Source organism: Staurois parvus, unplaced genomic scaffold, assembly GCF_062004578.1.
Source record: "Staurois parvus isolate SC_StPar_1 unplaced genomic scaffold, SC_StPar_1.0 ptg000714l, whole genome shotgun sequence".
NCBI classification, from domain to species: domain Eukaryota; kingdom Metazoa; phylum Chordata; class Amphibia; order Anura; family Ranidae; genus Staurois; species Staurois parvus.
The window spans coordinates 84172-111120 of NW_028318510.1; the positions used below are offsets into that span (position 1 = coordinate 84172).

Consider the following 26949-nt stretch of genomic DNA (forward strand, 5'->3'; position numbering starts at 1 on the left):
TTGGCTCCGCCACTCTCCTCATTGGCTGACTGGCTGTGATTGACAGCAGTGGGAACCAATGGCTTCCACTTGCTGTCTCAGCCAGTGAGGAGCAGAGATCTGGGATAGCCAAGGCTGTCATTCACATTGCTGAATCGCTATGAGGCATAGGTAAGTATTGAAGGGGCTGTGGAGGTGCTGCCTTTACAACTACTTTAAGTGTTTTTGGCTGTCACTTGGCAACTCGATGTTTCAGCTCCCTCCATAAATTTTCTATAGGATAAAAGTCCACTACATGACCTTAATGTGCTTCTTCTTGAGCCAATGCTTTGTTGCCTTGGTGGTATGTTTTGGGTCATTGTCATGCTGGAAAACCCATCCATGACCTATCTTCAGTGTTCTGGCTGAGGGAAGAAGGTTCTCATCCAAGATTTTACAATACATGTCCATGTCTATTGGCCCCTCAATGCAGCAAAGTCAGCCTGTACCTTTAGCAGAGAAACAGCCCCAAAGCATAATGTTTTCACCTCCGTGCTTGACTATAGAGATTGTGCTCTTAGGGTCATAGTCGGCATTATTTTTCCTCCAAACACAGCGAGTCGAGTTGATGCCAAAGAGCTCAATTTTGGTTTCATCTGACCACAGCACTTTCTCCCAGTCCTTCTCTGAATCATTTAGATGTTCAGTGGAAAACTGCAGGTGGCCTGTACATGTGCCTTCTCAAGGAGGGGGACCTTGTGGGCGCTGCAGGATTTCAATCCATGGCAGCGTATTGTGTTACCAATGGTTTGTTTGGTACTTTGCTCCCAACTGCCATTCACAAGCTCCTCCCGTGTAGTTCTGGGCTCATCCCTCACTTTTCTCATGATCATCCTTACACCATGAGGCGAAATCCTGCATGGAGCTGCAGACCAAGGGCGATTGATGGTTATTTTGTATTTCTTCCATTTGCGAATAATCTCTACACAGTTGTATCCTTTAATAAGCAAAAAGGGGTAAAAGTGAGCGCTAAAAATAAGCTGCTGTACACTGAAAAGGCACCAAATAACCTCTTTAGACCAAACTGACAACAAAGGTGCAGCGCTGAAATTCCAATAACAATCCGATATAGAATGTAAATACTGATATACCGAGAAAATGGTCTGCAACAGTATGACCACAATTGCATAGTCTTAATGAGCATATAATCCTACTTGTAAAAAAGTGACAGTAGTGCATATACAAAAAAGTGACTACTCAGTGAAAAAGTGCCAAAGTCTATGTAATATATATAATTAAGGTAACTGATCCACTGTGCGTCTTCTGGTGATCAAATATTTGAATTATACACTCACCAGATGCATAATTCCAATATGCATATAGAAACATGTATCATCTCCATGGTTCAGTGAAATCCTCTTATGGGCACGTCTATCATCTCTGGGCTTCCCTCTGGGCACCTCTATCCTTTTATGGGGTTCCCTCTGGATCGCTGGATTGCATCTAAATCTGGATTGCAGTGGGAAGGAAAGGGTGCCTGACAGAGAGAACAAACAAGGACAATTAGGGGAGAGGTATGCTTCTCCCAGGTGAAGGAGAGACAGGATTCCTGTGGAAGGTGCTGCTACTGAGAGTCCTCAGGGAAGGGAGTCTAGAGGTGCAGTATCCTACCGGATGATCCAGAGGGAACCCCATAAAAGGATAGAGGTGCCCAGAGGGAAGCCCAGAGATGATAGACGTGCCCATAAGAGGATTTCAATGAACCATGGAGATGATACATTTTTCTATATGCATATTGGAATTATGCATCTGGCGAGTGTATAATTCGAATATTTGATCACCAGAAGACGCACAGTGGATCACTTACCCTAATTATATATATTACATAGACTTTTGCACTGAGAAGTCACTTTTTTGTATATGCACTACTGTCACTTTTTTACAAGTGGGATTATATGCTCATTAAGACTATGCAATTGTGGTCATACTGTTGCAGACCATTTTCTCAGTATATCAGTATTTACATTCTATATCGGATTGTTATTGGAATTTCAGCACTGCGCCTTTGTTGTCAACAGTTGTATCCTTCTCACCAAGCTTCTTGCTGATGGTCTTGTAGCCCCTTCCAGCCTTGTGCAGATTCACAGTCTTGTCCCTGACATCCTCTGACAGCTCTTTGGTCTTGCCCATGGTGGTCAGATTTGAATGGAAGAAAGAGATTCTGTGGACAAGTGTCTTTTATACACATAACGAGTTGTCGTTAGGAGCACCTTCTTAAATTGACAGGACTAATTTGTGTTCAAGATGAGCACATAGCCAGTCTGTGGGAACTAAAATTATTGCTAGTTGGTAGGAGATCAAATAGCTATTTTACTCACTGAACTGCAACTCTATTTATAACATTTGTATGATTTGTTTTCTGGATTTTTGGTCGATATTCTGTCTCTATCATTTAAAATACACCTATGATAAAAATTATCGACTCTTCGTTTCTTTGTAAGTGGGCTAACTTAGAAAATCTGCAGGGGATCAAATAATTATTTTCCCCACTGTATGAACTTTCCTGTTCCTGGAGGTATGAATTGTATTTTCTGTAGCACATCTGTGAGTGGACATCGTTTGTGAAGCTATCAGATGATGGAATTGTATTGAAGGGATGCAGGTAATCATATTCAGTGGTTATATGCATGTTTAGTGACAGCTTTTTAAAGTATCCTGCTTTATTATTTATACTGGAGTTATTTAAAAATGACACTTTTCACAATTTCTTTGATTATGAGCGTTGTCTTTCTTTTTTCCCCTGATTCCATAGTGCTCTGTCAGAGGTGGAGAAATCGGCACTGCGAGCAGGACTCATCACCAACTTCAATGAGCCAGTAAATCAGGTTAGTGCAGAATTGAATACTGATGAGTCGCTTACATCTTCTATTGCTGTCCCTATGGGAATGGAATTGTGCTATTTTCCATCTAAATAAACACTTTGAAAATGAAATAGATAAACACTGCAGGTCGGGAGTCCTTGCTTTCATATGATCAGTAAAGTGGTGTCAGCTTCTATTTATCCTTTAACAAAACATTTGTTTAATTCTTTTATATTCTTCTCAGTAAGTTCCTGACTAGCAGGGAACATTCAAAATGCTATTTGCTTCTGTGCTCTAATTGTGTAGCGTAAGAGTTGGGAATATGGGGTTCATCATTTTGTTTTTGTTTTTTCGGTATTTAATTAACATATATGTAAATCCAATCACTAAATTCTCACATACGTAAGCTTTAACATGCAAAAGTAATTTCACTTTTTTTTTCAATATTTTAAATTCTGAAGCTTTTATTAAAATAATATTTGGTGATCGTTCAATGAAAGTCCTTGCGCAGGTACTTTCTGTTATAGGGTGACAAACATGCCTCTCCTAATGGAAAGTAAAAGTGGCCATGCCTATGTACATAGTACAGGCATTGTCAATTTGTTTTTCATCATTGTCAAATCTTCTCTTTGGTGTGCAGCCCTTATTTATGGATGCTCTTGTTATTGTGACATGCATATTTCCTGTTTGGTGCAACCACTGCCTTATTAGCACAGGTGAAAGATAAATGCTGGTAGTTGTATAAATAGAAATGCCTTGACAGAAATAAAGAAAAAAAAAGAAGAAAAACAGTAAACCTTAATAAGGGTGTGCCTGCACAATAGAAGGCTTGGTGTTCACCTTTAGGCCACATTCACACCTGTATTCTCACCAACACTGATTATATGCAAAACATCAGCGGGGGGTCCTAGCTTTTAGCTGCAGGAGGCAGTCTCATTGACAGCAGTGGGAGGCTGCCAGCTTCTGCAGCTAAATGCACCACTCCCATGAAATCGCTGTGTGGCACCTGTGAGTGATCGGTCCTGAATGTAGACAGTCTGCGCCCAAGGCCGATCACTCGCAGGTAATTGCTGCATATATATAAAAGTAAAACAGTATCTATCATTTTAGTTACAGATAGAAAAAGCTTTATAAAATATCCAAGCCGACGCAGTGCTGAAAGTAAAAACTGACATTATGATGAGCTTCACTAATGGTTGTATGGATGCTAGAGGACATTGAAATGCTTGCTTTAGTTTCATTGCTTTAATATGAATGCAGATCTCGTTACTTTTTCCGCAGTCCCTTTTTATATACTGAATGTGTATGTGTTTTTATATATATATATATATATATATATATATATATATATATATTGCTAACACCTAAGGGTCTGATGTTTGCACACTTTTTCTCCTAGGATTCTTAAATTTTTTGAAATTAAATCCAGTTGGAAAAAAAAGAGAGAAAGCTTTGGTAATGCTTTCGGTATCTCAACCAATGCTTTTTTCTTACTTTTGGATACAGCATGGGATGGCTGGAACCTCTGCCAGTTTTTTTTTTTTTTTTTTTTTTTTTTTTGCTGTTGTGGTCTATGTGCTATACTGTATATATCCTGTCTATATATTTATATATTCACTTTTTGTCCTGTGATCACTTTCAGAGAGAAAATAATTTAATTGGGACATTTGTCCTGGTGACAAACCCTCCAAGAGAGGTTTCACTGACAAGAGGATTCCGCCCACCAAAATGGATAGTCACCCAGCATTTTGTCTGTAGAAACGTTCTGGTCTTTTTAGGTGCTTAAGGGCAGTCAGATTGTGCCTAATCTGACTTTTCTTTAACATCTTTAGATGTCTTTTCTTTACATGTTTGTACTGTTTTTTTTCTTGCAGATTGCTACTCAGATTGCAGTTTTAATAGCTAAAGTAGCAAGGCTTGATTGTCCCAAGCAGTGGCCTGAACTTATCCCAACTCTCGTTGAATCGATAAAAGTTCAAGATGACCTTCGTCAGCACAGAGCATTGCTTACTTTTTATCACGTGACCAAGACTTTGTCTTCCAAAAGACTTGCAGCAGATAGGAAGCTCTTTCAAGGCGTAAGTAAATTCTTTATGTTCTGTTCTCTGATCGGAGGGTTTTCACCTTGATCTGGCAGTATAGAGACCACATTCCAAAACAAAGAAATGCTGAGCAGATATAATCTATTACATATGTTTAAAGAAGATTTCAATGACAAAGTTCTGTTTCATTGGTTTTCTTTGGGACATATATTAAAGCTATATTAATGGTAAATTGGTATACTTATGACCAATTCAATTTGAAAGCATTGTCCTCCCTGTAAATGCAGTTTTGTATGATTCTTTTTCCTCATAATGATGCCTGTAGTTCCAAGTCTTCTAGATACAGCCATAAATTTTATGGCTTACTCGATTTAGCATGTATATCTAGTTAAGGATTTTTTTGTTTAAGTTCGAGTAGAGAGGAGCATAACCATCAAGAAAGAAAATGATGGCAGAACAGCAGTGAGGGAAAATCTATCTATGGGGACACCTGTTCTTCTGAATACTATATAGCTTAGAGGGGATTTTTTTCTCTTTTTGGTTTTCTTCCTGTTGTGTCTTCAAAACACAAAGAAGGGAAAGCTCACCAGAGAGACACAGACAATAATAATAGGTGGGGTTCATGCATAAACATTCATTTCTTTAAGGTAACCTATTAATTTCAATGGGCTGGCCAGTGTACCAGAACTGACAAAATAATGCACCTTTTTTTCTTAATACAATGCACCACAACACACAGATCTCTGCTGATGACAACTTCCACATGCTGGTAGTAATCTGCTTGCAGTCAGATTGACCAGTTTGTTGTCTATTAGCCGTTTGCAGTTACAGGGAATGTGAGAGGGCAGCCACACAATGCAATCTCACACACGACCTAGCCAATAGGCACTGATGATATGACTACACACACACAACAGTCTTATACCTTTGACACGAGATCAGATAATCAGACCACTTACCGTTCATTTTTTGTTGCATGCTAGTCTTATATCAAAAATGAAGAGGTTACCAAAGTGACCTCGCGTAGAAAAGAATACAACTTTGGAAGTGATGTAATGTATTGTATTGTAATGTATTCTTTTGTTTCTGAGCATGCGTGGTCTTGGTCTCTCGATTTTTTTCGGATAAATACTGTACTGATTAAATGAAAGTTGTCTGCGCTTTTATCGTACGAGAAAAATGTTAATGCTGGTTCCTTTGGATATTGTTGCATGAGCTATCGTGATTGGCTGTTGAAATCTGAGTACTAGCGATCAGATTATTGTACAATCCCTCCGAAAGCGTTTTTTGTCATCCTATTTTCTGATTGTGTGAACGGGGCATTACAACAGTCTCCACAAACTTGTGCCTTCTTTAAAGCAACCAAAAACCAGCATATATTTTATTATATTTAATATTGTTAGGCAGGTAGGGTTAGAAAAACAGAAGTGAGACATACAAGCATATATCATTAAAAATAAAAGGATAAACCTAGAATATCTTTGCTGCTCTTGGGGCTGGAACTGGAAAACTTGAACCATACCCCCACATTGATGGAACCCTTCCAGATGTGATCAAGAGTTACCTTACAGATCAAAGTGGGTTGCCACCCTCTCAAACTGCCCAAAGGACAGGGCTGGTTGCTGCAATTACCTAGTTAGCTCACAAAAAAAATCTTCAAAACCTTATAACTTTTTCCAGTTATAGATATGGATCCGAAAGTAAGAGTAGTAGTTCCAACTGTTATTCTGCTAAGATTCCAAACTTTACACCTACCAGAACCAGTAGCATCATACAAGGACTCAAATATCAATAACTATCCATTAATTTGCCATAAAACTGTTTAGTCAAACCGCTTGTCTTTGTGCCAGCAACATTTTAAAAGAGAAGTTTTGGTTTCCGAAAAATTTTTCTGACCTAGGTGGATGCAGTATCTGCTCCCCACAGCTTCTAAGACTGAGAACTGAGCGATCGTGAGCAGAGAGCTGGCGACTGCCCCTCCACCACTCACTGGAATTCTGGGCTGTGGAGGGGGCAGGAGCGGCTGGCTCAGGCTCTCAGTGACTCCCTGAGGGACTGAGCCAGCTGTCGGTCCAGGCATCTGGGTGGACCCCAGCTGTCAGGATCGGTCCAGAGCCTGGACTGGCTGAGTGACATCAGCAACAAACTGCACTCCTGTGATCCATAGGAGAAGTACGCAAAAAAGGTTTTGGCCATACATCTCCTTTAAAGAAGACCCATGGACACATTCCAACACACATTCTAGTATCAGCAGGCCTGCTAGTTGTAAACATTGCACAGATGTTGCGCTGTGCTATGAAGCTAAGCAAGGGTCATTGGATACTTATTTAATTAATTTTTGCAATGCAGCTTATGTTTGTCTGTCTGATTCTCATTTCATTTTTTCCTAACATACCGTTAATATTTACACAAGGTGACCTACAACCATCTGTTTTTGATGGTGGGTTTCTGTGATATGTTTGGCAGTTTTTGTAGTCATAGGCTGATTGAAAATGGTTGAATACCCTGCTGTGGAAATCTCTTTTCTTCTTTTCTTGTTTCCACCTGGAAACAGACCCCATTACCCACCTGGACTTAGTGGTGTCTCCTAACCAGTGCCTTATTGGCTGCCAAATCCTCAGATCAGCTTTATATCAATGGCTTACTACTCTGATTATTTACAGTCATTTTCTTATGCTTTTGAATGGAGTCATGTTCTTGATGGCTATTGTTCTAGTGACTTCTAGTGTTATGTCTATATCTACCTATTGTACATCCTTATATTATGATCTGCATAGTGAAATACTTTAATAAACATTTATTGAAAGTAAAATGGTAGAAATGGGTTAAATAAATATATATATATATATATATATATATATATATCTCCAATATAAGAGTTCACATTTGCAAACTTTTGTATGCATCAGAACTGCTTTTCTTACCTATAAAAGTCAATGTAAATACAAAAGAAACTCAAACTCAAAGCAGCATGATTCAACTCAGAAATAACATGCTGTGAAACTGAAAGGCAAATCAATGCACCTTCAACACAAGTCAAAACTTCTCAGAAACACCAAAAAGCAGTACTACATTTGCCTTACTTCTAAATCTCAACTCCATCTACACAAACACTAAAGAATTAAAGCGGAACTAAACCCTCCTATCCTTTACAACCAATGAAGCTGCCAACTGTGGTTATGGTGGTGTATATATTATTATTATTATTATTATACAGTATTTATAAAGCGCCAATAGTTTGCTCAGCGCTGTACATTACAAAGGGGACAGAACATGTGACAGAACAATACCAATACAATGTGATACACGAGAGGTTCGAGGGCCCTGCTCTTTCGAGCTTACAATCTAGGAGGGAGGGGGTGGTGGCACAGGAGGAGATAGCTGTGGGGGATGGAGTGGTAGGAAGAGTGGAGGAGGTCGGCAAGTTAGCAGGGGTGGGGTAGGCTTCCCTGAAGAGATGGGTTTTCAGGGTGCGCCTAAAGGAGAGGAGAGTAGGTGATAATCTGATGGGTTGGGGCAGGGAGTTCCAGAGGATGGGTGACACCCTGGAGAAGTCCTGGAGGCGGGCATGGGAGGAGGAGACCAGGGAACTAGAGAGAAGGAGGTCTTGTGAGGAGCGGAGTGTGCGTGCTGGGCGGTACTTGGATATTAGGTCAGTGATGTAGTTCGGGGCAGTATGGTGGACAGCTTTGTACGTCAGCGTTAGGATTTTGAATTTGATCCGTTGCGCAATCGGAAGCCAGTGGAGGGATTGGCAGAGGGGGGTGGCGGAGACAGAGCGGTTGGAAAGGTGAATGAGTCTGGCAACCGTATTCAGGATCGACTGAAGCGGGGATAGCCAGCGGCGAGGCAGGCCAGTGAGGAGGGAGTTGCAGTAGTTGAGTCGTGATATGATGAGAGAGTGGATGAGCTGTTTAGTGGTTTCTGGGGTTAGGAACGTGCGGATTTTGGCGATGTTGCGGAGGTGGAGTCTACACGAGTTTGTTAAAGATTGGACTTGGGGCTGGAAGGATAGGTTGGAGTCCAGAATGACACCCAGTACTCTGGCCTGCAGGGCGGGTTTGATGGTAGCGTTGTTGGATGTGACGGAGAAATCAATGGGGGGTGGTGTCCGGGTTGGGGGGAAGACAAGAAACTCGGTTTTGGAGAGGTTCAATTTAAGGAAGTGGAGCGACATCCAGTCTGATATGTCGCTCAGTAAGTGTGTGATTCGGGCTGAGACCAAGGGGGTGAGGTGGGGGGTTGAGAGATAGATTTGTGTGTCGTCGGCATAGAGGTGGTAGTTGAAGCCGTGAGAGTGTTGGCCAAGGGAGGAGGTATAGATGGAGAAGAGAAGGGGCCCAAGGACAGAGCCTTGAGGGACCCCAACAGAGAGGGGGAGTGAGGGGGAGGTGGTAGCATTATAGGTAACGCTGAAGGAGCGTTGTGACAGGTAGGATGAGAGCCAGGAGAGAGCAGAATCTCTGAGGCCGAGGGAGTGTAGTTTTTTGAGGAGGAGGGGGTGGTCGACTGTGTCGAAGGCCGCAGAGAGGTCAAGGAGTAGGAGCACTGAATAGTGGCCATTAGCTTTGGCGGTTAGCAGGTCGTTGGAGAGTTTGAGTAAGGCAGTTTCGGTGGAGTGTAGGGGACGGAAGCCGGACTGTAGGGGATCGAGGAGGTTGTTGTCGTTGAGGTGAGAGCATAGGCGGGTGTAGACTAGGCGCTCGAGGAGTTTAGATGTAAATGGGAGCAGGGAGATGGGTCTGAGGTTGTTCGGGTCATTGGGGTCCAGGGAGGGCTTTTTAAGTATGGGGGTGATGTGTGCATGTTTCAGAGGGGAGGGGAAAGTGCCCGAGGAGAGGGAGAGATTGAAGATGTGGGTGAGGGAGCGTAGGATGGAGGAGGAGGAAGGTCGTAGGAGTTGTGAGGGGATAGGGTCGAGGGTGCAGGTGGTGAGGCGGGCATCAGAGAGGATCTTGGAGACTTCCTTGATGGTAGTAAGGTCAAAGGTGCGGAGTGTGGGGGGAGCTTCAGTATGAGGAATGTAGGGTGGGGTGGAAGAGGAGGTCAGAGCAGTGGTGGGGCTGTGGGAGAGGGGTGATGAGGGGGTAGCTGAGTGAGGGTGAAGGGGGTTGGAGAGAGTTTGAGCAGCGACGAAGTCCCTGCGGGTTATGTCGAGGGGGAGGGGGGATAAGGGGGTAGCTGTGTGAGAGGGGACGGGTTGAGAGGGTGTGTGAGTTTCGGCAATGTCCTTGCGAATTGTGTCAATCTTGTTTTTGAAGTGATTGGCAATCTCAAGGGCAGTGAGTGAGGTGCTGGGTGGAGGTGGGGGTGGCGAGAGTAGAGAGTTGAAGGTGGAGAAGAGTCGGCGAGGATTGGAGGAGAGGGCCTTGATGAGGGTCAAGAAGTAGGCTTGTTTGGCAGCATGGAGGGAGGAGGTGTAGGTGCGGAAGGCAGATTTGTAGCGGGTGAAGGCTTGTTGGGATTTGGTTTTGCGCCATAGTCGCTCCAGGGCACGACTTTGTCGTTTGAGGGTTTTGATGTGATCAGTCTGCCAGGGCTGGAGCGGTCGGGGTCTGATGTTGCGTGTGGTTAAAGGCGCTAGTGAGTCAAGGGCTGTTGAGAGCACATTGTTGTAGGCGGTCAAAGCCAAGTCGGGGCAGGACAGGGGGAGGATGCGGTCGTGGAGTTGATCAGCTGCAGAGTGGAGGGGGGCAGGGTTAAGGTTGCGGAGGTTACGGCTGGTAGTAGTGTGACATTTGGAGGGGTAGGCGTTGGAGGATGAGGAGATAGAGAAGGTAATCAGGTTGTGGTCAGAGAGAGGGAAGGGGGTGTTAGTGAGGTTGTGGGGAGCGCAGCGGTTGGAGAAGACAAGGTCCAGGATATTTCCGTCGGAGTGGGTGGTGGATTGTATGCACTGTGCAAGTGCAAAGGAGGAGGTTAGGTGGAGGAGACGGGCTGTGTCTGGGTTGTCGAGGTTGACAGGGATGTTGAAATCCCCAAGAATGATGGTGGGTAGCTCAAGAGGAGAGGAAGAAGGGTAGCCAGGAGGAGAAGTCATCCAGGAAGCGGGGTATGGATCCAGGAGGCCGGTATATCACAGCAATCTTCAGGGGGGTTGGGGAGAATAGTCGGACGCAGTGGGCCTCGCAGGAGGAGAAGGATAGGGAGGGGGGGTTTGGGAGGACTCGGAAGGTGCTCTGCGGTGACAGGAACAGACCAACCCCACCACCTTTACGACCGTTAGGCCTGGGTGAGTGGGTCCAGGTGAGACCTCCGTAGGAGAGTGCAGCAGGGGAGGTAGAGTCAGTGGGCTGGATTCAGGTTTCCGTGATCACTAGGGGGTTGAGGGAGCGGGAAACAAAGAGGTCGTGGATGGCGGTAAGCTTGTTGCACACCGATCGGGCGTTCAGGAGTGCACATGAAAACGGGGGGGAGATTTTAGGGAGCAGGGGGACAGATACTAAGTTGTGGGGGTTGCAGTAGGACGTGGAGGTGGGAGGGTGTTGAGCGGATGAGGGAGATGGAGGGCCAGGATTCGGGGAGATGTCCCCTGCGGCTAGGAGGAGAAGGGTGAGAAAGGTGGCATGGGAGCGGGATGTGCAGGAGCGTGAGAAACTACTAGTGGAGATGTTGGGGTCAGTGGGAGAGCGGAGTAATAGGAGGAGGTGGTGGGTGCCATAGAGGGGCGAAGGAAGCAGTGAGGACACAATATACAATTGTTTGGGAGGGGCAGAAGGATATAGTGAATGGATTTTGGGAACGGAGGAGAGGAAAATGAGAAGGAGGAGTGGAAGAGGCATTTTGGGGAGGTGAAGAGTGCAATAGTAGGGAGATGATAGCAGTGAGGGGGAGATGTACAGGTTGTGGGGTGGAGCAGAGGGGTAAAGAAATGAGATTTGGGAACAGAGGATAGTAATATAAGGAGAAGAGGGGCGTATTATATAAAGGTACACAGAGTGGGTCTCAGGCATGTAAGAGGTTTCCCAGGGTGTTTGCTTGCAGTCTTCCAGCATGCAGTAGAGCTTCTTGCTGTTGTGTCTTCCTGCTGCTTAAGTTCAACTGCTGTGTTTAACTGCTTCTTCTATGCACTCCTTCTAAGCCGCACTCAATCTGAAGCAGCACCCCATCAGAGACTGTGCCCCCCATCAGAGATCTCCCCCATGAGCTGATCTAAATTTATAGGGAGATGCTCAAATGAGCATTCAACTCCACCCCAATTAGAAGCTGATAAGGATCACATGAGTAGTGGGGGATGTTTCTCTCAGGAAACAGACACAATCATAAAACGGGTGCAGCTAAAGGTGAGGACTGGTATATGATCAGTTATGACACCACCAATTTGATGGCTTGACATTTTGATTGAGAGCATAAGCAACCATGGCATTTATCATTCATAGCATGCTTTCAATGTATTGCAAGTTTTGGTAAAATTACATTGTTTGAATTGATGGGGTTTGTTCTGCTTTAAGTGCAGCCAAATAGCTATTAAAAAGTATCTGTCTATCTATCTATTAGTGGTACACCGAAATGAAAATTCTGTTTTTAAAAATGAATATATATATATATTTTTTAAAAATACACTTTTGATAAAAAAAAAAACAATATATGCCCCAATTTTTTTGTAAAATATGAAAGAGGATGTTATGGCGAGTAAATAGATACCCAACATGTCATGCTTTACAATTGCGCACACTTGTGGAATGGCGTGAAACTGCGGTACTTAAAAATCTCCACGGGTGATGCTTTTAAAATTTCTACAGGTTAGCAGTGTAAAGTTACAGAGAAGGTCTAGTGTGAGAATTATTGCTCTTGCTCCGACGTTCGTGGCGATAGCTCACGTGTGTGGTTTGAACACCGTTTACATATGTGGGCATGGGCGTTCACCACTATGTGCGTACTGGGGGACAGGGGCACTTTAAACTTTTTAAAATGTATTTAATTTTTTTTTTTCGCACTGTTCCTTTAAAAAAATTGTAATCACTTTTATTCTTATCACAAATGCATGCATCCCTTGTGATTGATATAATTAGTGACAGGTCCTCTTTATGGAGAGATATGGGGTCAATAAGACCCCACATCTCTCCTCTGCAATGTAAAGCATTAGATAAAAAAAAAAGCATTGATCTAGTGCTTTAAAAAAAGTGGAAGTGACATCGCTCTGGTCCTCCAAGGGCATAGAGATGAGTGGCAGCCATCTTTCTTTCACTCATCTCTATGTCCAGCTCTGGGATCGATGGTTTCTCAGGTAAGGCTGAGAACTACTGAGCGGCGGACGGCAACAGCGGGCTGCGACAGGGTTTTTTCTGCACCTGTATCGGTGTTTTTTTTTCCTTTCAGCCACCGAAATTTTGATGCATCCCTGCTATCCATCTGTCTGTCTGTCTGTCTGTCTGTCTGTCTGTCTATATATCTATCTGATTCAGTGGTCTCCAAACTGCAGCCCGGGGGCTAGATGCGTTCCTTTGCTTTCCTTTATCCAGCCCTTCGTGCACTATTTCATCCACTGATACCAACAATGGGGCATCGTTTCCCTCATTGACACCAAAGAAGGGGCACAGTTCCTCCCACTGACACCAACAATGGTGTCCAATGACAGCAATGATGAGGCACAATTCTTCCGAAAGACTCCAATGAAGGGGCTTATTTCCTCCCACTGACTCCAGGGAACCAGTGTTTTTCCCCCTGACGTTGGGCCCTTTTCTATTCCCAACAGCCATAGGTCGTCTAGTTAGTTTGGAGACCCCTGATGTATATATGTGTGTGTGTGTATGTATATATTGTGTGTGTTTGTGCGTATATATTTATTTATTTTATTTTTATTTCTCTCAAAGAATAGGTGCAGAAACTCCCCCTTTATAGCCACCCCTTGGTTCCACCCCCTACTCACCTCCCATTACTACCACTTTTAGAGAATACAGAACCAAGTGTCATTTTATGGTGGTAAGTAATTTGTGTGGAGTTTTTCAATGATAATAGATCCCCTGCAACCATCAGCAATATACCCACCCTGTCAAAAGCAGATCCCCCCAGCAAAAATAGACTCTCTACAACAAAATACCTCTCCAGCAACAATGGATCCATTCCAGCAACAATAGACCCCATGCAACAAAATTCCGCTCAGCAACAATAGTTCCCCCCTAGCAACAATAGACCCTCGTCAGCAACAATAGATATTCCAGCAGCCAACATCCACAGACTCTCCAGCAGCCAACAACAGACCCCTCTCTCAACAGTAGATCCCTCCCAGCAACAATTGACCCCCAGCAACAGTAGATCTTCTAGCACACCTCAGCACCCCTTGCCAATACAAACATTCAGTGCTGTAGGTGCTGGAAACTGCGTTTCTGCTGAAAAAAAAAGGTGTGTGTGTGTGTCAGTGTGTCAGTCAGACAAGACCAGTCTGAGACCAACAGTAATAGCAGATTCAGTAGAATGATTGTGATAACTGGAATCGGCAGGGAATAAGGTTGTGGGATTGTGGATATTTATTATTTATCCCATAGAAAAACTTTACTGCTCAAAGTTGGACTTTAAATTATTTAACTATCAAAGTATTTGGAGATCGTTTAGGCCAATCCACTTAGTTACCCAGTAGTGCTATATTATAGAGTTTACAGTGATTGTAACGCTAAATTTTTTAAAATAACAAACATGTCCCAATCCTTTTCTTCTGGGGTCCCCCATTGGCACTCTAGGCTCCTCCTGTTTTACATGTGCTACCATAGGAAGCACTTTCCTATGGTGCCAAAATATTCCTTACATAAAAAGTAGAATTTAGCTCAACACCTCAGCCCAAATAGTTCCAAATATCAAAAATTGAAAACTTAATGCTGACATATCATCAATTCCACTAATATCTTTTATTGATTAAAAACCAAGACACATAGAACGATTACATAAACCTGTTTCAAAATATAGTCAAGGGTCGTCTATAGATAAGTAGGATAATTCAAACTTGATAACATGGATAATGTATTAATATATCTTTATATTGGACCAATTGGGTTCCAGTTAAAAAAGGGGACAGCCATAGAGAGTTGATAGAGTGGCCACTAAGTAGGGTGAGGTTCCAATACTATACAGAATATTTCCCCAATCAGTTCTTCAGACAGTAGGCAGGTTAAATTAGATGAAGCACTTGATTTCAAAGTCTGATCATCTGACATGAGCAGGACGTAAGCCAAATGAGTCCCAGTGCACTCAGTACTCAAAGTTGTATTGGCGATGGTTCCGCTTTAGGATCCATATACAAGCTGAACTCCATATAATTCATATCATTCCTGAGCCGCGCCTTGTGTGTCCATTGAAAAACCCAGTGTGGCTAGGCCCCCACCCCCTGCTTCCTCGTCACTGGATTTGGTTTACAGCTGCAGGAGCCAATGTCTCTTGCTCCAGTGAGGAGAGAGAAAGAGCAGTGCTGGTGTTCTCAGGCACAGAGCTGGATTGAGATCAGACTTTGGTAGGTATTTGGGTGGGGGGGAAGGTTACAATAAAAGGTTTTTACCTTAATGCAGAGAATGCATTAAGGTAAAAAAAAATTTAGCCTTTATAATCATTTTAAGGGTAACAACGCTCTTCAGAGCCTAAGGCCCCATGTACACGGGATGTTTCTGAACTGCTGGAAAATGTCGGTTAAAAAAATGCCTGTGTAGCCACGTTCGCATAACGCGTTTATGCGCCTTTACACTTAGAAGCGGTTTTTTAATGATAAGCACAGGTGAACCCCCCAAATGCCCAGAATGCACTGAAAAGTGGTAAATTATTAACTATTTCAGACTGTTTCAGAGAGATACACACAGTAGAAGCAGAGACAGAAGTATGTGTTGAGATAATTAGATGTGAGTTGCTCATTAACATTTCTTTTGTTTCCAAGGGTGGGAAAGGTGTCTGGTGGAGTGAGTCATTAAGGTCACCTGGCAGGGGGTCTTCATGAGGAATTTGAGGTGTGAATGGGCATTAACATATCTTTTGTTTCCAAGGGTGGATGATGTCTGAGGTGTGAATTGGTCATTACAATGTGTGACAAGCTTGGTAGGAACATCCTGTGTTCAGTGTTTTGTCCATCTGAGCACCTTGAAAACTCTTTGCATGCATTTTTCATGATGAAAAAAGGCTCTGGACAGCATTGGGAACTGGAAGAGTTAAAAAAAAAATTTCAAATGCAAACGCTTAGTCACGTTTACAAGCGTTTTCTGTTTGAAACGCTGCTAAAATCGACGCCTGAACGCAAGTTTGTTGCGTTAAAAAAAACCCACTGTAAACTCAACTGCCTGTAAACGACGATGTGTACATGGACACATAGGAAAACATTAGGGTGAGTTCAGGGGCTGCTGAAAAAACCACTGAACAGCTCCTACACGTGAGTTTAGCAGCTGCAGTGTACATGAGCCCTAAGACTTTATCTTTTACCTGGTTTTCTCCATCCTGCTCAATGGGCTGTGAACGAGCTTCATCCCATTAACCTGTGTCTCTCTGCCTTTGCTTCCAAACCCGAACTCCTAGCCTGCACAGCTCCTGCTGCTTGGCTCTCCGTATTGGTACTGTCACGCTCTGCATGATTCTTGGTATTCAGGGAATTATTATGGAAATGTATTATACAGTTAAATATCAAATAATTATAGCAGCAGTTCTTAAAATGCATAAAATATAGTTTATGTGGAATACATGACTGTACTGAGGGGACATTTATTATATTTGCTCAGTGTTCTACTTCAGTGTTTTTCACAGATGGGAAAATAAAAACTGGTAACAGATTTTAATCAACTTTTCTACCCTAAAGTGATAGATAAAAATTGGCATTTATTAACAGATTTTAATCAACTTTTCTACCCTTATTCGATAGATAAAAATTGGCATTCATGACAGCATTGACAGGAGGCAAAATGGCAAAATTTGCTTATGTACTGCAATAGTCTTTTTGTTGATGAAATCTCAGCTGTAATTCACTGAATTCTATTCCAAATGTTTCCATGGACAGATCAGACTGTAATTTACATGTGTAGCAGACAGTCATTTTATTTTGATAAACACATTTTTTTAAGATGAATGTGTTTTGATATGTCTGAACAGAATATATTATACTTTAATACAGGACGCCTGTGCTGTTGAGGTGTTTTAGAGAATAGTCATTCCTTCCTAGGCTGTAAATTCACTTCCAGTATCACAAATAGATTTTTCAAGTCTTAATTTTTTTGGGTTTCTAAAACATAAAATGTTATAGTTATGTGTATAGTTTAACCAGCCAGGTTATGCCTTAAAGTGAACCTGTAGCCAGGCTGTAGATGTTCAAGTTTTTGCATGTTCTTTAGGCAGCTTTCACACTGATCAGTTTTTGTTCAATTTTTCCATTAAAAAAGCCGAAAAAAAGATTATTAAATCCTATAAAACTCTTCACACTGGTCAGTTACTGGTGTATTGCGTTTTTCAAGTCCTGCTTGCTGCATTTTTGATGCGATACAAAAACTGTACCAGAAACACACCTTCCATTGAAATTAATGGAAAACACATCAAAAACGCATCAGAAATTCACCCATGCTTGCATTTTTGGTGATTTTTGGAGTCACCTATCAGATGAAAAACACACTGCAAATGTGGCAAAAACACAAGTTTTTATCGCATTTTTGCGAATGAACAGCGAAAGTAGCTCTTAGTGCCTGTGCCACCCGGCCTTTTTTTTTTCTTTTCCAAAAAAGTATTTTATTGAAAGAGGAAAGGCATATCAAGTCATTTACAGATACGGTTCACAGTCCACGCATAGACATAGTACATATCCTCCCGTATTGCAGACGGGTCATATGTTGTAGGTTTAAAGTGTGATACATCTTGAGGCAAAATAGCACAATATAGCAAATGAATATTACATACCAGCAGTTATAATGATTATATTAGGTAAGATTAAATAAGTATAATGAACAATGATCCAATGAGTAGGGAGTTCTCAAGGAAAGGGACCGTGGGGTGTAGGGCAAGAATAACATCAGAAGGCATGTACACCGTGTGTGTGCATATCTGGAAAGTGTAGGTTACTTAAAAATAGTCACCTGTGTGCGAGTAGATGCTCTATTCTGTTAGGAATATATGATTAGTGAGGACGTGTAAAAGGTGTGAGATAAAGATAAGTCAGAAAAGAGAAAAGAGAACAGATTGGAGAAAGATGTGTAGAGTGACGTCGTAGGGGAGGTGGAGAAAAAAAAAAAGAGCCTCCCGGCCTTTTAAGAGTTTCAGGAGCTGGGAGGCGGGGTGGGGTTTTACCGTCACGGCAGTCACATGATCGGAAAAGGTCCCGATCGAAAGGGACCTTTCCGGGAGTAGCGGGCATATGTGCTGGGAGTGCGCAGGTCACACGCTCTCAGCACATATGTATTTTTTAATTGCACGCAAATATGCGGCTGCTCGGCGTCAAGGCCCAGATGTCGAGAGGCCGCATATTTGCGTGCAATCAGCATCAAGGGGTTAAAGAGTAGAAAATTATCTTTAAAACAGGCCTCACCAACCCAGGTTCTTTGGGGATAAAACATGCAGAGATGTGCACACACTGCAGAAATGTACTACAATATATATTTTTTTAATTAGTTTGCCTTGAGGAACATCCGTTCCCTGATCTCTTGTCTGAGTACTAAGACCACAAGCGATGATGATTTCATCACTTCCAGTTTCAGAGATGTCATTCCTTGGCTACTGTAGCTGAGGATGCAGCTAGTCAAGCATTGAGGGTCTAATTGACCCCTGATTTCTACATAAAGATAACCCGTCACCTGCCCAAGCTGTCGCATAGGTTGCTTGTTAGCTTTAATGTTAACACTGATATGTAAGTGCAGGCAATTATGTGAGCTCAGCTTTCCAAGGTATATTTTTCTTTTGCAGAGTCAGTTGCTTTTCTAGTATGGTTCTCTGCCTGTAGGTGTTTTCCTTTTCTAGATATACTTTATTATTTTGACTTTTTTTTTGAATGCTCACAGCTAAAAACTTATTTTCTTAATTTAATTTGAAATAAGCTATAATAGTACATAAAATTGAGTGTAACGTGCAAGATTGCTTTATATTTAAACCAGTCTTTTGGAATATGTATAAGATGCGTTGGTGAAGAAAATAATATCTGTTAGATGCAGTGCCTTTAAAAAGTATTCATACCCCCTGAAAGTTTTCCACATTTTGTCATGTTACAACCAAAAATGTAAATATATTTTATTGCGATTTTATGTGCTAGACCAACACAAAGTGGCACATAATTGTGAAGTGGATGGAAAATGATAAATGGTTTTTAAAAATGTTTACAAAAAAATGTGTAAAGTGTGGTGTGCATTTGTATTCAGCCCCCCTTTACTCTGATACCCCTAACTAACATCTAGTGGAACTAATTGCCTTCAGAAATCACCTTATTAGTAAATAGAGCCCATGTGTGTAATTTAATCTCAGTATAAAAACAGCTGTTCTGTGAAGCCCTCAGAGGTTTGTTAGAGAACATTAGTGAACAAACCGCATCATGAAAGCCAAGGAACACATCAGACAGGTCAGATATAAAGTTGTGCTGAAGTTTAAAGCAGGGTTAGGTTATAAAAAAAAAAGATCTCAAGCTTTGAACATCTCACGGAGCACTGTTCAATCCATCTTCCGAAAATGGAACAGTATGGCACAACTGCAAACCTACCAAGACATGACCGTCCACCTAAACTGACAGGCCGGTCAAGGAGAGCATTAATCAGAGAAGCAGCCAAGAGCCCCATGGTAACTCTGGAGGAGCTGCAGAGATCCACAGCTCAGGTGGGCGAATCTGTCCACAGGACAACTATTAATCGTGCACTCCACAAATCTGGTCTGTATGGAAGAGTGGCAAGACTAAAGCCATTGTTGAAAGAAAGCCATAAGAAGTCTTGTTTGTAGTTTGCAAGAAGCCATGTGGGGGACACAGCAAACATGTGGATGAAGGTGCTCTGGTCAGATGAGACCAGAATTGAACTTTTTGGCCTAAAAGCAAAACGCTATGTGTGGCGGAAAACTAACACTGCATATTACCCTGAAGACACCATCCCCACTGTGAAACATGGTGGTGGCAGCATCATGTTGTGGGGGTGCTTTTCTTTAGCAGCGACAGGGAAGCTGGTTAGAGTTGATGGGAAGATAGATGGAGGCAAATACAGGGCAATCTTAGGAGAAAACCTGTTACAGTCTGCTTGAGACTGGGGTGGAGGTTCACCTTCTAGCAGGTCAATGACCCTAAACATACAGCCAGAGCTACAATGGAATGGTTTAGATCAGGGGTCTCCAAACTTTTCAAACAAAGGGCCAGTTTACTGTCCTTCAGACTTAAGAGGGGACAGACTGTGACCAGTGGGGGTTGAAAATGTCCCAGGCCCGGCATCAGTGAGAATAAACATTGCCTCAGGATTGATGGTCAGTTACATAGTGCCTATGTTCAGTAGGAGGAGGAATAGTGCCCCATCATTGGTATTACTGGAAAGAAACGTTCACCATAATTGGTATTAGTGGCAGGAATAGTGCACCATCATTGATATTTCTGGGAGGAATAGAGCCCCATCATTGGTATTGCTGGGAGGAAAAGTGGGAGGAATAGTGCCCCATCATTGGAATTGCTAGGAGGAACAGTGGGAGGAATAGTGCCCCATCATTGGTATTAGTGGGAGGAATAATCCCCCATCATTGGTGTCAGTGGCAGGAATAGTGCTTCACTATCTGTGGAAGGATTACTACCCTAAGGGCCGGTTAAAGACCTGCAAATCTGGGCCACAGTTTGGAGACAACTGGTTTAGATCAAAGCATATTCATGTGTTAAAATGGCCCAGTCAAATTCCAGACCGAGATCCTATTGAGGATCTTTGGCAAGACTTGAAAATTGCTGTTCACAGATGCTCTCCATCCAATCTGAGAGAGCTTGAGCTATTTTGAAAGAAGAATGGGCAAAAATGTCACTCTCTAGATGTGCAAAGCTGGTAGAGACATAACCAAAAAGACTTGCAGCTGTAATTGCAGCGAAGGGTGGTTCTACAAAGTATTGACTCAGGGGGGCTGAACATAAATGCATGCCACACTTTTCACATATTTGTTTGCAAAAAAAAAAATTGAAAACCATTTATCATTTTCCTTCCACTTCACAGTTATGTTGCACTTTGTGTTGGTCTATCACATAAAACCCCAGTAAAATACATTTACATTTTTGGTTGTAACATGACAAAATGTGGAAAATTTCAAGGAGTATGAATACTTTTTCAAGGTACTGCAGACAGACATTGCTAGAAATTTTTTTTTCAAAGGTATGTCACCATGTACAGACCGAACCGTTTCGAGCCTCCCTGTTCTTCATTAGATGGATTGAGCAGGAAAGACTTCTCTAGATAATAGATGTCTATATCACAGTTTTTCATATATATATATATATATATATACAGTGGAGATCGAAAGTTTGGGCACCCCAGCTAAAAATTTGTATTAATGTGCATAAAGAAGCCAAGGAAAGATGGAAACATCTCCAAAAGGCATCAAATTACAGATTAGACATTCTTATAATATGTCAACAAAAGTTAGATTTTATTTCCATAATTTACACTTTCAAAATAACAGAAAACAAAAAAATGGCATCTGCAAAAGTTTGGGCACCCTGCAGAGTTAATATCTTGTATTTCCCCCTTTGGCAAGTATCACAGCTTGTAAACGCTTTTTGTAGCCAGCCAAGAGTGTTTCAATTCTTGTTTGAGGTATCTTTGCCCATTCTTCCTTACAAAAGTCTTCCAGTTCTTTGAGATTTCTGGGCTGTCTGTCACGCACTGCTCTTTTAAGGTCTATCCATAGATTTTCAATTATGTTGAGGTCAGGAGATTGTGAAGGCCGTGGATTTCGAGGTGTGTTTAGGATCATTATCCATTTGTAGAAGCCATCCTCTCTTTAACTTCAGCTTTTTCACAGATGGCATCAAGCTACCATCCAAAATTTGCTGAAATTTTATTGAATCCATTTTTCCTTCTACTCGTGAGATGCTCCCTGTGCCACTGGCTGCAATACAACCCCAAAGCATGATTGATCCAACCCTATGCTTAACAGTTGGACAGAGGTTCTTTTCATTAAATTCTGTGCCCCTTCTTCTCCAAACGTACCTTTGCTCATTCCGGCCAAAAAGTTCAATTTTAACCTCATCGGTCCACAGAACTTGTTTCCAAAATGCATCAGGCTTGTCTATATGTTCATTTGCAAAGTTCAAACGATGATTTTTGTGGTGAGGACGTAGAAGAGGTTTTCTTCTGATGACTCTTCCATGAAGACCATATTTGTACAAGTATCTCTTTATAGTGGAATAGTGTACCACAACTCCAGTGTCTGCCAGATCTTTCTGGAGGGATCGTGCAGTCAAACGTGGGTTTTGAATTGTTTTTCTCACAATCCTGCGAGCTGTTCTGTCTGATATTTTTCTTGGTCTTCCAGATCTTGCTTTAACTTCCACTGTTCCTGATGACTGCCATTTCCTAATTGCATTCCGAACAGAGGATATTGACATCTGAAAACGCTTTGCTATCTTCTTATAGCCTTCTCCAGCTTTGTGAGCGTCAACTATTTTCAGTTTCAGTTTTCTAGACAACTGCTTAGAAGAACCCATGGTGCTGATTGTTGGGGCAAGGTCAGATGAGTCTGGGCATTTAAAACCTTTGAGATTGACATCACCTGGTTTTCCCAGACGATGATTGAGAACAATCCATGACACTGGCAGGTCTCAGCTTTGCAAAGGGGGCAGTGCATGCTATAAATTCTGCAGGGTGCCCAAACTTTTGCAGACACCATTTTTTTGTTTTCTGTTATTTTGAAAGTGTAAATGATGGAAATAAAATCTAACTTTTGTTGACATATTATAAGAATGTCTAATCTGTAATTTGATGCCTTTTGGAGATTTTTCCATCTTTCCTTGGCTTCTTTATGCACATTAATACAAATTTTTAGCTGGGGTGCCCAAACTTTTGATCCCCACTGTGTGTGTGTGTGTGTGTGTATATATATATATATATATATATATATGTATACAGTGCTAAGCATAAATCTACAGTTTTACTCAGGTTAGTTGATGCAAAAATGAATACACCCCACAACAAAAACTACTACATCTAGTATTTTGTTTGCCCTCCATGATTTGTAAGGACAGAACCAAGTCTTCTAGGCATGGAATGAACAAGTTGGCGACATATTGCAACATCGATCTCTTTTCATTCTTCAAGCACGACTTCTTTTAGAGCCTGGATGCTGGATGGAGAGTGATGCTCAACTTGTGTTTTCAGAACTCTCCATAACTGTTCGATTGGATTCAGATCAGGAGACATACTTGGCCACTGAATCACTTTCACCCTTTTCTTCTTTAGAAATGCAACAGTGGTCATAGATGTGTGTTTTGGATCATTGTCATGTTGGAAAAGTGTGTGACGACCACAGGTACGGAGTGATGGTAGCATCTTCTCTTTCAATATAGAACAGTATATCTGTGAATTCATGATACCATCAATGAAATGCAGCTCCCCACCACCAGCAGCACTCATGTAGCCCCACAGAAGGACACTGCCACCACCACCATATTTCACTGTAGGCACCATGCATTTTTCTTTGTACTCCTCACCTTTGCAACGTCATGTGGTTTTGAAGCCATCAGTTCCAAAAACATTTATCTTGGTCTCTTTACTCCAGAGTACAGAGTCCCAGTAGTCTTCTTTTTCAGCGTGGGCCCTGGCAAAATCTAGGTGGGCTTTTTTGTGCATGGGCTTTAGGAGAAGCTTCCTTTGTGGACAAAACCCATGCATGCTATTCCTGTGCAGTATATGCTGTATTGTGTCACGGGAAACAATCGCCCCAGTTTAGCTTTCTACTTCTTTAGCTAACTACAGGGAACTTGCATGGTGATTTTTCTTCAACCCTTCTCATCAGAAGATGCTCCTTTTGAGGTGTTAACTTCCATGGATGGCCTGGACGTCTCTGTAAGATGGTTGCAGTTCCATCCTTGTTCCATCCTTGTCTCACCTTTGCTACAGTATTCTGACTAATAAGTAAATCTGTGCTGATAAATCTTGTAGCCTTCACGTTTCTGGTGTAAATAAATTATTTTCCTTGTAACATTTCTCTTCCATGTGGTGCCATTGCTGACAGCATGAGATGGGAAGCTATTTTCTTTGTTAAGTAACGCCCTTTTATAATCAACTGTCTGCTGGACACCTGTTTAATGAATAATTAGACTCATCTGTAGTTAAATACTGGCTAATTAGGATTTTTATGTCTAAATTTTAGCTTTTGCTCCTAAGACTTTCTTTGGGGTGTATTCATTTTTGCAACATGGTCTTAAATAAATTTGTTAGGAAAAATACTTTTTTGTGTGTGTAAATTAACCAATCATGTTTGCAATCAACGGTCCGCATTTGTGGGAGTATTTTGCAGTATAGTGTCCCATTGAAAATGTTGATTCTGAAAGGAAAGTAAAGGTTTTCTGACATCTGTTGGGGTGTACCTATTGATACTGAGCACTGTGTGTGTGCGTGTGTGTGTATATATATATATATATATATATATATATATATATATACTCTAAAAATTAGAATATCATGCAAAAGTTTATTTATTTCAGTAATGCAACCTAAAAGGTGATACTAATATATGAGATACTCATTACATGCAAAGCAAGATAGTTGAAGCCGTGATTTGTCATCATTGTGATGATTATGGCTTACAGCTCATGAAAACCCCAAATCCACAATCTCAGAAAATTAGAATATTACATGCAATCAATAAAACAAGGATTGTACATAGAACAATATTGGACCTCTGAAAAGTATAGGCATGCATAAGCACTCAGTACTTGGTTTGGGCCCCTTTTGCAGCAATTACTGCCTCAATGCGGCGTGGCATGGAAGCTATCAGCCTGTGGCACTGCTGAGGTGTTGTGGAAGACCAGGATCCTTCAATAGCGGCCTTCAGCTCTTCTGCATTGTTTGGTCTCATGTCTCTCATCTTTCTCTTGGCAATGCCCCATAGATTCTCTATGGGGTTCAGGTCAGGCGAGTTTGCTGGCCAATCAAGCCACGGTCATTGAACCGGGTTTTGGTGCTTTTGGCAGTGTGGGCAGGTGCCAAGTCCTGCTGGAAAATGAAGTCAGCATCCCCATAAAGCTCGTCTGCGGAAGGAAGCATGAAGTGCTCCAAAATCTCCTGGTAGACGGCTGCGTTGACCCTGGACTTAATGAAGCACAGTGGACCAACACCAGCAGATGACATGGCTCCCCAAATCAACACAGACTGTGGAAACTTCACACTGGACTTCAAGCATCTTGCAGTGTGTGCCTCTCCATTCTTCCTCCATACTCTGGGTCCTTGGTTTCCAAATGAAATGCAAAAGTTGCTCTCATCAGAACAGAGGACTTTGGACCACTGAGCAACAGACTAGGTCTGTTTTTCTTTAGCCCAAGTAAGACGCTTCTGACGTTGTTTGTTGTTCAGGAGCGCCTTGACAAGAGGAATACGACATTTGAAGCCCATGTTCAGGATCGTCTTTGTGTGTGGTGGCTCTTGATGCACTGACTCCAGCCTCAGTCCACTCCTTGTGAAAGTCCCCAACACTTTTGAATGTCCTTTTCCTGACAATCCTCTCCAGGCTGCGGTCATCCCTGCTGCTTGTGCACCTTTTTCTTCCACACTTTTCCCTTCCACATAACTTTCTATTAATGTGCTTTGATACAGCACTTTGGGAACATCCAACTTCTTTTGCAATTACCTTTTGAGGCTTTCCCTCCTTATGGAGGGTGTCAATGATGGTTTTCTGCACAACTGTCAGGTCAGCAGTCTTTCCCATGATTGTGATTCCTACTGAACCAGACTGAGAGACCATTTAAAGGCTCAGGAACCATTTGCAGGTGTTATGGCTTAATTAGCTGATTAGAGTGGGACACTTTGAGCCGAGAATATTGCACCTTTTCACAATATTCTATTTTTCTGAGATTGTGGATTTGGGGTTTTCATGAGCTGTAAGCCATAATCATCACAGTTATGACAAATCACGGCTTGAACTACCTTGCTTTGCATGTAATGAGTCTATCTCATATATTAGTTTCATCTTTTAAGTTGCATTACTGAAATAAATGAACTTTTGCACGATATTCTAATTTTTAGAATTTCACCTGTGTGTAACATACATACATATATATATATATATATATATATATATATATATATATATACATACATACATACATACATACATACACACACAAAGTATATAGAGTATAATATCTCAATAGTTTCATTATATTATATGCTTAGTTTAATTTCAAGTTACTGCTGGTCTTTCTTTGTTGCGGTAAGCACATACAGTGTCTCTTGGCTGCAAGGTTGAATTCTTCTGATTTCTGAATATTCATTTTAATATAAAATGCTGCTCACCTCTTGTTTTATTTAGCCTCATTTGCAATTAATGTAGAAAAAGAAATGTAAACATTAGTGCAGTGAAGCATCCCACTGTGTGTAAGGTGTTTTCTCCTTGTATGCTCAGCTTCATTTAAAAGTATACTTTAGATGTGGGCATGGAGACCAGTTCTGCAAGCTGCAAGCATATTTCTGTTCACTAGTTCAGGTTTTTTTTTTTTTTTTTTTTTGTGAAACAACAAATGTCTCCCAAAATCCCCATATGCAGCAACCTCATTTTGCTTGCATCGCCACCCACTTAATAAGCATCTGGCCTCCTTTCTGTTTTAAAACTGTGTGCGCTATTTTCTCATTTAAAAAATATTTAAAATTGCATGATGCCAAGTAAAACTTGGTAAAGTATTGTAAGGGCTAAACTATATCCACAGTGCCTTAAAAAAGTATTCATACCCATTAAAATTTTCCACATTTTGTCATGTTACAGCCAAAAACATAAATGTATTTTATTGAGATTTTATCTGACAGACAACACAGAATGGCACATAATTGTGAAGTGGAAGGAAATTGATAAATGTTTTTCAAAATTATTTTACAAATAAATATGTGAAAAGTGTGATGTTCATTTGTATTCAGCCCCTCAGCCCCCCTGAGTCAATACTTTGTAGAACCACCTTTCGCTGTAATTACAGCTGCAAGTCTTTTTGAAAATGTCTCTGC

The 26949-nt window shown here is 41.7% G+C and overlaps 1 protein-coding gene across 1 annotated transcript in view; it reads left to right on the forward strand.

Annotated features, from left to right (window-relative positions):
• IPO11 (importin 11) overlaps positions 1 to 26949 on the forward strand; it is a 661807-nt gene that overhangs the window by 83601 nt on the left and 551257 nt on the right. Inside the window, exons 4-5 of the mRNA XM_089653447.1 lie at positions 2771 to 2843; positions 4694 to 4897. Coding sequence (XP_089509573.1) covers positions 2771 to 2843; positions 4694 to 4897 — 277 coding nt within the window. The remainder of the gene's footprint in view (positions 1 to 2770; positions 2844 to 4693; positions 4898 to 26949) is intronic.